General features: G+C 41.7%; 1 protein-coding gene across 3 annotated transcripts in view; it reads right to left on the bottom strand.

Moving 5' to 3' along the window:
* Positions 1 to 13,747, bottom strand: part of TXNDC11 (thioredoxin domain containing 11) — a 61,833-nt gene that overhangs the window by 24,801 nt on the left and 23,285 nt on the right. For all 3 annotated transcript variants that reach the window (XM_081299077.1, XM_081299075.1, XM_081299076.1), the window contains one exon: positions 11,075 to 11,168. In XM_081299077.1, the coding sequence (XP_081155203.1) occupies positions 11,075 to 11,168 (94 nt within the window). The remainder of the gene's footprint in view (positions 1 to 11,074; positions 11,169 to 13,747) is intronic.

Genomic DNA, 13,747 nt, shown 5'->3' with positions numbered 1-13,747 from the left:
GAACTGGGGGACTTTCTATAAAATACCTGAGCAGTATTCTTCAAAAGTGCCAGTCTCCCAGCATCTTGAGAGGCTGAGGCAGGAGGATCCGGAGTTCAAAGCCAGCCTCAGCAACTTAGCGAGGCACATAGCAACTCAGTGAGACACTGTCTCTAAATAAAATACAAAACGGGGCCAGGGATATAGCTCAGTGGTTGAGCACCCCTGGGTTCAATCCTCAGTACCAAAAAAAAAAAAAAAAGTGTCAACACTCATGAAAGACAGAGGAATTGTCAGAGGTCAGGTGACTAAGGAGAAAAACTAACCAACTGCGATGTGAGATCCCAGATGGCATCCTGTCTATTTTAATACTAGTGGGAACACCGGGAAAATTCAAATACGAACAGAAGTGTGGTTAACAGTACTGCAGTGATGCTAATTTCTTACCTTTTACAAAAGCCATATATCTGTGTTTATTTCTTAGTTTTTACAAGATCACCATACCACATAAATGAACACATGTTAATAATGGGGACAGCTTGGGGAGGCAGGTAATCAAGGAAATCTCCGCTCAATGTCTGCAGCCTTTCTGTAAGTATAAAAGTAGTTCCTGATTTAATCTTTTTCTTTTGGTGGTGCTGGGGACCAAAGCCTTGTGCATGACAGGCAAGTGCTCTACCACCAAGGCTGCTGCTCTACCCAGCAGCTCTTAATTTTTTTTTTTCTTAATGGTACAACATGTGCCATTTCCAGGGCTGTCATAGAAAAAGCAAGACCTAAGAAACGCTAAGAATTGGTAGAACCTAAACATTACTGTTCAGAGGAAAAGGCTGGACATTGGTGGACAGCCACAGTTAAAATGCAAGAAAAAGCAGCCAGGAAGGACACTCATTTGACAGTCTGCCAAAGTCACCAACTGGTCTACTGGAGCAGAGGAATAAGAAGTGACAGCCTGGCCCCAAAGCTGAACAAGGACATTTAAAAATCATTTTAACTCCATTAACAAGAATGGACAGTCTGCCTGCACAAAACAATCCTACCACACTCACACCCTGCAGTTTCAAACCTTGTTTTTTCATTGGTAAAGAGAGGGACAAAAATCACACCTGTATGGAAGTTCCTGTTACAGTGGAAATCTTGTGGTCTCGTGAGAACAAAGAGTGCGCGGTTAGCAGAGCAGGCTCACAGTGCAAGGGGGATTCGAGGAGACAGTACTCCCCTGCCCGCTGTCAGAGCACCTCCTGGGAGAGGGGGGCACTGGTCCTTCCACAATAGGGGTCTTGATCATTTACAAAATAAATCCTTTTGTCCTAAACATAATGAGGCTTCAATATTTTAAGAACTTTGAGCACTGTGAATAACTTAATTTAAAAGGTTCTCGATCTAATTCATTCACCTGATAACATGCCAGCTTGAGATCTCTACTAATCACAGTGACAGGCAGCGTCAGAGAGCACTGTGAGGGGCTGGGTGGTGACCTGGTGAGTGCTCAGTGGTGAGCACTCGCCCGGCACATGTGAGGCACTGGGTTCGATCCTCAGCACCACACAAAAATACATAAATAAAGGTACTGTGTCTGTCTACAACTAAACTTTTTTTTTTTTTTTTAGAGAGAGAGCACCGTGAGCTGAGCATGGTGGTGCACATCATAACCTCAGCAACCAGGGAGGCTGCGGCAGGGAGGGCTGCAAGTCCAAGACCAACCTAGCAACTTAGTCCCTGTGCGACTCAACAACTCCCATCGAAGGGTGTACCTGCAGGGGACGGTGCATCCACCTTATTACAGAACTGCTTCCCCTGAAGTCCACAGTGGCACTGTCTAGGTGGCAGCCTTGAGCCACAGGTGGTACTGAGCCCTTGAAATGCAAACAATTGGAACTAAATCTATTTAATTTTGAAGTGACGATTTAGCTGTTGGAAAACCTTTCTGTTTAAATCAACTTGGGTATGTCAGACTTTTTTCAAATATAAGTTTTATAAAATCTAAATATACATAAAGTATTTCCAATAAAAATTTGGTGTTTAAATTGAGATGTGCTGTTAAATGTAAAGTATAAAAAGCATAAAATATGGGGCTGGGGTTATGGCTCAGAGGTACATGCTCACCTACCATGCGTGAGGCACTGGGTTTGATCCTCAGCAGCACATAAAAATAAAATAAAGATATTGTGTCCACCTATAACTAAAAAATAAATATTTTTAAAAAAGCATAAAATACTTTTTTAAAGACTGGGTTCAAAAACTAAAATAATGTAACATCTCAATTTGATACTGATTACATGTTTAATGAGAATCTAGATATAATAGGTTAAATAAAACACATTGTTTCACCTGTTTCATTTTAATTTTTAATTGAAATCAACTATGTAATTCATATTATATTTTCACTGGACTATGCCAGGATGATGATGATGAAAAAGCAAGATTTGTTTATGTCAGGAAGAAAATTAGACAGAAATAAGTTACTTCTCTCAGAGGCCTACAGCACCTGGTATAGTAAAAGTGAGACCTGAAAGAACAGACACACACCAGCACTGAACAGGGTGAATCTGCAGGTCGAGGTTAACGTCTACTCTGCAGGAGACTTCTGTGTGAGCTAAGTTCTCAGGGACCATGGAGTTCCAGGACAAGAAACACACCCACAGAGATAACTGCTAACAAAATGAACCACAGTATCCTTCAAAACTAAGCACAGCTAGATTGAGTCACATGACGTTTAATCAGCATGACCAAGAGACCACTAAGTCCCTGGGGAAACGTCTCTACTTCTACACTGGGAAACAGTGACATTCCAATAGGCAAACAAGCACCATGCGCCACAGTGCCACCCATCTGCTCGGAAACAACCCTTACCTTATCCTATACTCTCAGTCATTTTTATTGATTGTTTGCTTCCCCACTCTTCTTTCCCAGGTTTTGGACAAGTTAGAAAAAGGGAAAACAAAGAATTATATATTAAAAAAAAGAATAAGAAACCACTCCGCTAACATTTCTATGCACTTCCTTAGTGATCCACGTTAACAATGCTTCATAACCATTTACTGGATGATGACTTCATCACTTCCAATGATACATACATCAATCAGGGACTGGGGATGTGGCTCAAGCGGTAGCGTGCTCGCCTGGCATGCGTGCGGCCCGGGTTCAATCCTCAGCACCACATATAAACAAAGATGTTGTGTCCACCGAAAACTACAAAATAAATATTAAAAATTCTCTCTCTCTCCCCCCTTTAAAAAAAATTTTTTTTAAAAAGAGAGTGAGAGAGGAGAGAGAGAGAGAGAGAGAGAGAGAGAGAGAGAGAGAATTTTTTTTAATATTTATTTTTTAGTTCTCGGCGGACACAACATCTTTGTTGGTATGTGGTGCTGAGGATCGAACCCGGGCCGCACGCATGCCAGGCGAGCACGCTACCGCTTGAGCCACATCCCCAGCCCCCCCCCCAAAAAAAAAAAAAAGTTTTAAAAAATAAATACATCCATCAACTTGAAAAAACTTTCAAAGGCCTAAACAGAATACGAAAATCCTTGTTTTCAAAGTATAAACTATTGCTATTATTGCATTTTCCCCCTAGAAATGTGACTTCAAGGCTCATACATTTTCTAAACTCTTCATATAAAGCACAAGGCAATCATCTAGGAGAAAAAAAAAAAATCCTGGCACCTGGGCACCACAGGCACATTCTGGTGCTTGCCAACATACTGCTAAGTAAACACGTGACATCTTAGCCATGAGTTTCTTTCTTGTAAGTTAAGCATGGGAGAAAGAGCAATGTAGTTCCATATAAATTATTTTTTGATAGAAGAAACAACAGAGCCATAAATGCATTGTCACATATATTTAAGGTCACAGTAAAATATATATCAACTGTTTGTTCTCATTGAACAAATACCAAAACAATAGTAAATCAATCAATTCAAATACTTCCCTTGTATACATTTCAATTAAATTCCTTTCTTTTTGCTGTCAGAGAAGATAAGACTTCACAGTCTAACCTTGTCAGCTTAGACAGCCTCCTCCACTTGCTGCTTTCAGGTTCTTCTGTTCTAAGGGATCAGCTGTATGAACCCGAAAACCAGTGAGGAGTCATGGCTGGGCTGTGGTGGGAGCAGGAAGCCTGCTAGTAACATGACTTATTCTCAGGAGACCTCCTAGTCCCTGCCTGTGGGAACTTCTCCTTCGGAAGGTATCACTAAAGCCCAAGGGAAAACGGGAAGCCAGCCCGAGCTGCTGAGTGCGGACAGCCTACTAACGCACAACAGGAGTTCCAAGAAGGGAGTCGGTGGTAAGAACACCTCCTTTTGATGCCCACGGGATGTGAGACGTCATGCTGCTAGGCAATATGGAATCAATCTCCAGGACTTCAACTAGGCCTTGACAAATTAGCAAGGGGGATATTAACCAGAGAAAGGCATTACATTTAAAGCAGCTCCACAGGTAAGGCCAGGAGGGAAGCACCATATTGGGCCACCAGCCTCATCCCCGTGAAGCACAGTGGCCAGAGGCAGAATGGAGCAGGGCTGGAAGAGGTGAGTTCTGGACCACGGGTCTACTCCCATCTCAGCTCCTGCATTTACTGCTGTGTGACCGTATTAGTTTCCTGTCACTGCTATAACAAATTACCACAGACTTAGTGGTATAAAACAACATACATTATCTTAAAGTTCTGGAGATCAGAAGACTAAAATGAGTTTCATGAGCTGAAATCAACCCTGCCCTGTCAACAGAGCATGATCCTTCTGGGGGCTCTAAGGATAATCCATTTCCTGGCCTTTTGTAGCTCCCAGAAGTTGCCCAAATTGCTTAGCTGCAGCCCCCTTCATCTTCAAAGCCAGAGACAAAGGCTAGACAAGTCACATCACTCTGACATTGTTCTTCTGGCTCTCAATTCTGCTTTTTTTTTTTTTTTTTTTTTTTAAAGAGAGAGAGAGAGAGAGAGAGAGAATTTTTAATATTTATTTTTTAGTTCTCGGCGGACACACATCTTTGTTGGTATGTGGTGCTGAGGATCGAACCCGGGCAGCACGCATGCCAGGCGAACGCGCTACCGCTTGAGCCACATCCCCAGCCCCTCAATTCTGCTTTTAAGAATCCTTTCTATACAATGGAAATATTCCCTAGATAGCCCTGGGAACTCTCCCTACCTCCAGGTCAATTTGTCAGCAATATAATTCCTCCTTGCAGCTTAACAAATTTATAGGTTCTCTTTTATGGGAAGTTGTCATTCTGCCTACCACCTTGACCCCTGAGTAAGGTAACAACCTCCTCAGAAGCTTAGTTTTCCCATCTGTAAACAGTGCCCACTTTGGGCTGGAGATGTGGCTCAAGTGGTAGCGCACTCGCCTGGCATGTGTGCGGCCCGGGTTCGATCCTCAGCACCACATACAAACAAAGATGTTGTGTCCACTGAAAAAACTAAAAAATAAATAAAATTCTCTCTCTCTCTCTCTCTCTCTCTCTCTAAAAAAAAAAAACAGTGCCCACTTCAAAGAGTGATGGTAAAGATGGAGGTATAGTGCCGTCATGGAGGTGCTCAAATATCAGCTTGTCATGTGCAACTGGTGCTAGGAGTTTCTTTTTTGGCCTTAATTCGTACCTAGCAGTATTTTAAAAGCTTCAAAAATAAGTCATAATGGAAATAAAATTATTTCTCATGAGCTGAGCATGTGGTGCACACCTATAATTCTAGCCACTCAGGCTGAAGCAGGAGGATCACAAGTTAGAGGCTAGCCTCAGCAACTTGGTGACGTTCTCAACAACTTACTGAGACCCTATCTCAAAATAAAAAGTAAAAAGAGTTGGGGACATGGCTCAGTGATAAAGCATTCCATTCCTGGGTTCAATCTCTGCCACCCCCCGACCAAAAGAATTCTGTAGCTAACATAAATGCAATGTAGTTCAAAAGTCAGCTTTAGGTGTGGAATTGCTAACATGTTTATTCTAATGTATTAACAAGCACCCAGAGGCTCTTAGAACAAAGGCGGACAGTTTGAAGACTTCCCTCTATGAGTGAGAACTACAATAACCAACGAGATTATCTGAGAACACCACGTGGTCCTAGACCCTGTTCCACTTAGAGAGCATTGTTAAGAGCAAGGCCTCATCTGTAGATTCAAGGAGCCCAAAAAAAACAGATGAAGTAATCTCTGAGTCAGCTTTGCTTGGCAGTCCTGTTTTCTCAAAGCCTTTAAGACCATTACACACTGCAAGAAGACCTACCTCCAGACCTCTTGATGTTGTGTAGAATTTGAAAACTGAACAGAAAATGCTCCAGAAAAGCTTTATTCATGAGTAAGGCTATGGAGCAGGACACCAGCAACCATAGCAGCAGTAGGCGCCTCTTGGTGGAGCAGAGGGACCCAACAGCTGCGCATCGCTGTTGTAGGTCAGATGAAAAACAAGATCAAAATTTGCTGCAGATCTTCTTTTTCAAAACCATCGCCAGGGACTGGAGCGGAAGCTCCGTAGAGGGCACTGGCCTCACTCACGTAAGGCTGTGAGCTCACCCTCAGTGCTGCGGCTCCTCCTCAGAACACCACAGCAACAAAACTGCCACATCGTCACAGAAATGTGTCGACAGTTTACTAGCACATCATTCTATAGGAAATAATGAAATAACTGTAGGATGAGGCGGGAAAAAAACCAAGCAACTTAAAAAAATGAGCCCTTAGGCTGGGGACAGAGCTCAGTTGGTAGAGTGCTTGCCTCGCACACACAACGCCCTGAGTTCAATCCCCAGCACCACAAACAGGAAAAGAAAAATGAGCCCTTTACCAAATTTTCTTTAGGTAAACAAATTGTGAAGGCTCCTGCGCATATGAAACAGTTCCAAGAAGAGCAGGCTCCCCAGTCGGGCAGAGCGGAGGACGCCAAAGGGGCACCCTTTAGGCTCAGGAAACACAACGACTATCATTCAGGATTGTGACGAGAGACCCGTAGACCTACTAGGAAAAATGAAAGGAGGGTTTGAGTAAATGAGGGATCATACTGTGAGCCTACAAAGGGAAGCTAAATGTTACGATCATGTCAACTATCTTCAAGTCAATTTAGACATGTAATTCAATTACAACCAAAATCCTGTCAAAGGCATGGATGTATAAAAAGAATATCCCACAAAACACAAGAATTAAAGGAAGTGGAGTCCACAGTTTACCACAGAATAACAGTTTATGAAGCAAGAAATTCAATTACATTCATTCATCTAAAAATAGACATCGAGACCAAGAGAAAACAAAGGAACAGGCGGGACTGTGTGGAAGTAGGGACTCTGGTAAAGCAGGTATCGCCAAGATGAGGGAGAAAGGAAGCATCATTTTGTAAATGGTGCTAATCGATTAGCCAACAAGAAGGATGGGGGAAAAAAATCAAGAGCTGTACATCTTGAGTCAAAATAGCCAGGTAGCGTACTTTGTAAATAACTTTCACATTTAAAAAAGAAGAAAGTTTTTTTTTTTTTTTTAGGGAAAAAATTAATAAAAAGAACCAGGGATTTAACAACATGAAAATATACAATTGCTACATGAAGAATAATGATAGAACCAGGCACAGCAGGGCTCACCTCTAATCCCAGCTACTTGGGAGGCTGAGGCAGGAGGATCATAAGTTTGAGGCCAGCCTCAGCAACTTAATGAGAATCTGTCCCAAAATATAAAATAAAAAGAGGTGGGGATGTAGCTAAGGGTAGAGTGTCCAATACTAGAGGCTGGGGGGTGGGGATGAAACAGAAGAAGAAAGAAAAAAAGGGTGGAGGAGTAGAAAGAGAAGAGGAAGAGGAAGATGAAGGAGGAAGAGAAGGAGAAAAAGAAGCTAGGAAAATAATGGACAGAAATATAACCAAGTATTCCTGCCCACACCATCTGCTACTGACAGACCAGCATCAAGGCTGAGATCCACAAGTAAAGGATACCAGTAATTGAGAGGAAAGGAAATAATTAAAAGAGAAGACAATTCATGTTATAATGTGGAGATGGGAAATGAATTTCCCCTAATTTTATTGATTGTCAAGATATTCAACAAACAGCCTAAAGGCAGTAGTAAAGCACCACAGAATCAGGCCTTGCCACTCAGCCTTGGCATCCCCAGGGACATCCCTTACCACACAATATGGCACCCAGACATGGTGCTTCTTCTGTGGCACAGTGTCAAATTCTCTGTAGACTGATGGTCAGCTGGCTTCAAGAAACAAATGAACAACTCAGAAAGGTCCTGGCCACTTCTAAGGCAACTTCGAAGAACCATTACATCGGGCTGGGGAAGTGGCTCCATGGCAGGGCCCTTAAGCCCCCGAGTTCCCTCTCCAGCATGGTTGAACACAAAACCAAACCATCAAGCACAGGGAGAGTGTGTGCATGTGAAGCAAGGCATCCGTGCTCTGTGCGCATCTGCTTTCTAGGCAGAGTCGAGCACTTCTTCAGCTCTGCTCTCTGAGCAAACATGAAGCTTGTTGACCTTTCCTCAGGTCCTGATCTGTGTACCCATTCTAAATAGGACATCCACCTAGAATTTACATGTGAAACTGCATCTTTTTTTTTTTTTAAAGTGCATGTTTCTCTTTTTGCAAGCTGTTGTGAATAACAAGGAAAATACTATTTGACTTCAGAATAAGAAAAACAAAGTGGGAAAAGCCTAGATGCTCAAGGTAAGATTTATTTTAAGTAATCCTCCATGGTGTACATATTAGAGAAAACTGTCATTTCAAATTTGTCTTTCTTCTAAAAATGGTTCATTAAGCTTAAATGTAAATTTAGCACCCACACAAAAATGAGGTGGATAAAGATTAGTTAGAATGAATCTTTTTTTTTTTAAAGAGAGAGAATTTTAATATTTATTTTTTAGTTTTCGGCGGACACAACATCTTTGTTTGTATGTGGTGCTGAGGATTGAATCCGGGCCGCACGCATGCCAGGAGAGCGCGCTACTGCTTGAGCCACATCCCCAGCCCCTAGAATGAATCTAAGTTCCCATAAACTTGCACACGCAACAGGACTTTTCAAGGCCAGGCCCAACTAGAATCATAGAACAGAGTAGAAAAGATTAAACCCAGACCACATTTATAAGAAAAAGTTTCATATAATCATTTGTCAAAATTTGTGATTTGACCAAGGAGGTTCATTTTGTACTTCTAAGGTTTATTATTCATCTAATTAGTGCTAGGGCTGGAATCCTGGACCTTGAACATGCTAGGCAAAGGTGCTACCACTGAGCAACTCCTCTTCCAGCCCTTTTCCCTGTGGTTCATTTTGGAAATGATGTTTCATTCATTATGGCCTTGAATTCCTGGTCTCAAGGGATCCTTCTGCCTCCACTGCTGAGTAACGGGGAGTGAGAGTACAAGTACACACCACCATACCTGGCTTGAGTAACTTTTAGCCTTTTATCCCTCGTAATCCTATTTTATTCTCATTTTACCCTCCCTTTGCTTAAAGAAAGGGGAAAAATCTACTGACTTGCATTTGGAAAGGTTTTTCCACTTTAGAAACCTCTGAATGAAAAAATAGTTTAAGATGAGTGACTTATTTTCACTAACACAGTACAGCAGGACATAATAGAAGATAATCAAGTAAAGCATCCTTCTATGATTCTAATATCCCCTTCAATTCAAGAGCTTGCATGCTTCTACCACATCAGTGAAAGATTCTACGTTTCCTTTCATATTTAATCCTAAGTTAAAGACTTTAATTTTTCCTTAAAAGGCTTTAATTTTTCATGAAAGGCTTTGAAAGTCTCCTTCTAAAGCTTCTTTAAGTTGCCAGTATTTTGTTTACAAAGTACAAACTCTGATTCACTAAGTCTTCTTGGTCACTTGAAGCTGCATAGCTCAACTCTTCCACGTGGACGGAAGACATGAAAGCTTGCTTTCTCCCCCAACGACCCCATACAAAAAATATGTACACAACAAAATCTTAAGACAATGTACACACCAAAATAGCCAGTTGTATGACTGATGTATTAATGACATACTGCTATAATAAAAAAGCTGAAGCAACTTAATAACCAGTAACAAACAGATGGCTACATATTTTCAGTTGGTCTATTGGAGTAAGATGATATGGCCATCAATCTGATCACTCACTTGGCAAATACTGATCAAGCCCCTGCTATGTGCCAGACACTGGAGAAAAACCTAAACCAAAGAAAGATACATGGTCTCTATCCTCAGAAATCTGAGGAAAAAAGATATTAAACAAACCATCTTATAACTGCATACACAAATGTAAACTGTGTTTAGTGCTACGAAAGAAACAATGGGGCACCCAATTTAGAATGAGGGAGGGATAAGTTACTGAGTTGCAACAGTGATGTTTGAGCTGCACCCTAAAGATGAAAGGGTCTGCTATGGGGTAGACAATCAGGCCTGAGGCTGGGGCACTTCTGCCTTCCAGGCAGGAGCAGCATGTGCAAAAGCACAGTCAAGGAGGAAGGGTGACACCAGATCCTGGTGACATGTCCTCCGGTCGGGTTCAGAGTGGGTGAAGGGGCCTGAAGCAGAGTGCTGACAAAGAGACTGAGACAAGTGAGCAGATGAAAGTGTCCAGCAGAGCAACAGCCCCGAGTCATGACGGGAGGGAACGCAGAGCCACATGGGAAACGCAGGACGATGGGAAAGCAGGACTCCCAACCACACGTGGCAACTAAGTCAATGAAAGGTGGCGAGAGGAGAGGGCAGCAGGTTTCTGCGTAATGGGACGGGACTTTGTATTTGTAAAAACCCAAAGAAGTGCATTGCTGAATTAGGGTATATGCAACTGACAGATTAGATAATCACTACAAACTCTGACCCAAACTTGTAACTACACACTACACAATGACCAAATGATATAATAAGTTTTATAGTACAAAATATATAGTTGTAGATACCATATGATCAAACTCTATTTTAAAAAAGCTAAACACTGAAAAGACTGTATTTGAAATAGTACAGTACTTCGTTTGCTAATGACAGAACATTAAAAAATGTAATAATTTACTAAGAATACGTTGAGAAAAGGAATCTAGCAAATTAGAAAACATAGTCAGCATGATAATATATGCAAAAGATATCAATACAAATATATCTCTGTTAAAGTTCTAATGTCTTAATGTGAATCTGTTTTACCTTTCTTTAATGAGTGCAAGGCCGAGGTGAAGAAGGTCAGATAGCCAGGAGGCTGGGGTGAGCTGCTGAATTCAAAGTACCCGAGTACTCCAGGCTGCAGGAACAAGAGCACAATTAGGCGACTGAGACATTCTCAGTCATGTAATGGAGAATATTTTAAATATGCAAAAAATAACAAGACATAATAATTGATAATTAGTGCATTTTGTTGCATTTCTTTAAAAAGTCTACCCACGCAAGAAAGGCTGCAAGCTGGGGGTGAACTCCACCTCCATCCAGAAAGTCCTGGGGCTAAGGGACGGAGTGCAGCAGCCTTTATAGGATGGGCATGGCTACTCTGGGGCACTGAAGCTCAAAGCTCATTCTCCCACCCTGAGCAGGGCTTTCCACCTCTTCTGACAGCATTCTTCTAGACCTGGCTCAAAACCTCCAGGTCAGGTACTCGAATGGTTTAATTCACTCCAAATTCACCTTCCCACTTCACTGGAAATCAGGATATATCTGAGCGGTTTCATGTGTGTTCAATAGTCCAGTGACAGGTCAACTGTCCTCTCTGGTCAGGGCAGCTGCAGAAGGTTCAACATTTGCCCTTCTGCACCTCCACCCTCACCAAACTCATTTCCACTTGCTCATTCTACAACAAGTTTACCAAAGAATGGCCCTTCCATCTGCCAAACCTATGAACTGTCGCCTACTGGACACATTCTGCCTTCCTGCTCACAGCACCTATTCTTCTTTGGAGGTCCTATGGCACTTCTTCTACCTGGTTTTGCTCTTTAATCATTGTCACCTGTCTTAATAGCTCAACTGTGGGCTCCCTGAGGAGAGTGCTGGGCCTGGAGTCAGAAGACTTCAGCCGAGTCGTGGCTGAGTGCCCAATAGTGGATGATCCTTCACATTAGCCTCAGTTTCCTCTCTAGGAAACAGGCCCAGCTCTTCATGGAATTGGCATGAAAAGTAAACCTGATAAACTAAGGCACCAGGCAATTCAAAGAGTCCTTTTCAGCCCAAAAGCCTCAACACCATGTTCTCAGTAACTGTGGAGGCTTATTTATTACTGGGACAAAATTGAACCCAAAAGTTAAGGTGCAAATTTAATCTGCTGACTAGGTTTGAAATCAGTACATTAATTTCTGATCTGTAGAAAAGTATATTACCTTCCCAATAAAAGCCAATTACCTAATTACTAAGATTTAACTTTAAATGAATCAATCTGTTTTCATTCTAATAGAAACAGATAGAACTTTTAAACCGAACATCCAGAAAATTTAGCAAATAACCAATTTCTCAAACTAAGGAACTAGGAAAGCAAAGTTTGTGTTCTGTGGAGCTGGGAACTAAACCCAGGGGCTCTCACGTGCTCAAGCACACGCTCTACCACTGAGCCACATCCCAGCCCAAGTTATTGAAAACAAAATTTGCTCTTGCCCTATTCCTTCAAAACATTTTTAATAAGTCAACCTACAACTGACTTAAAGTAAATTCTACAGTATTTGTGTTCTTAAGATTTCAAACCCTTCTATGATCATGTAATAAACTTTCCTACTTAAAAAAAGGACGATAGAATCTTCAGAAATTCTAGCCACTTAGGTAATATGGGACATAACAAAATGGAAACTAATTGAAAGAAAAAGGACTCATTTAAGTTTCTTTAAATTCTGACTAATCTCTCAAACTAAAACCTATGGAATAAATTCATTCTAAGTATTAATAAATATTCTATAGATAGAAATTAAATAATGTGATACTTCTCCCACATTATCAAGATGAACAGCATGCCTTTATTTTCTTTCTTTCACTCTTATGTGGTGCTAAGGATGGAACCCAGTGCCTAACACATGCTAGGCAAGTGCTCTGCCACTGAGCTACAGCCCCAGCCCATCCCACGTTATCTTAGGTAGCTTGTGGTAGTGGATATGTGGCCTATCAACATGCATGTATCTACATGCATATATGCAATTACATATGTATACATGTACACACATGCACACATGCACAGAATAATCAAAGTAAAACAAACATGAATTCTGAGTCTCCAAGGAAATCCAAAATAAACCTTTAAAAGTGAATAAAAGGAGGGCTGGGGAGATATTGCTCAGCTGGTAGAGAGCTTGCCTTGCATGCACAAGGCCCCGGGTTCAATCCCCAGCACCCACCCCCCACAAAAGAATAAAAGGTAAAAGTAAATAGAGGGGCTAGGGTGGTAGCTCAGTAAAGCGCTGGCCTAGCATGTGAGAGGCACTAGGTTCAATGCTCAGCACTAAATATAAATAAATTAAATAAAATAAAGGTCCATCCATAACTAAAAATGTTTAAAACAAAGTGAACAGAGGATGAACCATGTGCAGGTATCCTTTGTGGACATTTCTACAATATAATGGGTTTGTTTTTTTGTTTGTTGGTACCAGAGATTAAACCCAGGGGTGCTTAACCATTGAGCCACATCCCCAACCCTTTTTTGTGTTTTACTTTGAGACAGGTTGCCTAGGGCCTCGCTCAGTTGCTGAGGCTGGATTGGAAGTTACGGTCCTCCTGCCACAGCCTCCTGAGCCACTGGGACTGCACATGGGCACCACCACAGGTGATGATGAGCTAAGGTTCTTTTTCACTAATGCCATCCCCACCACAATTTGCATGGCTTGGATGAAAGAGCCTCTGCTTCAAGTGAATGCT

This window comes from Spermophilus citellus (assembly GCF_964194105.1).
Source record: "Spermophilus citellus genome assembly, chromosome: 6".
NCBI lineage: Eukaryota > Metazoa > Chordata > Mammalia > Rodentia > Sciuridae > Spermophilus > Spermophilus citellus.
This window is presented reverse-complemented; position numbering and strand designations above follow the sequence as displayed.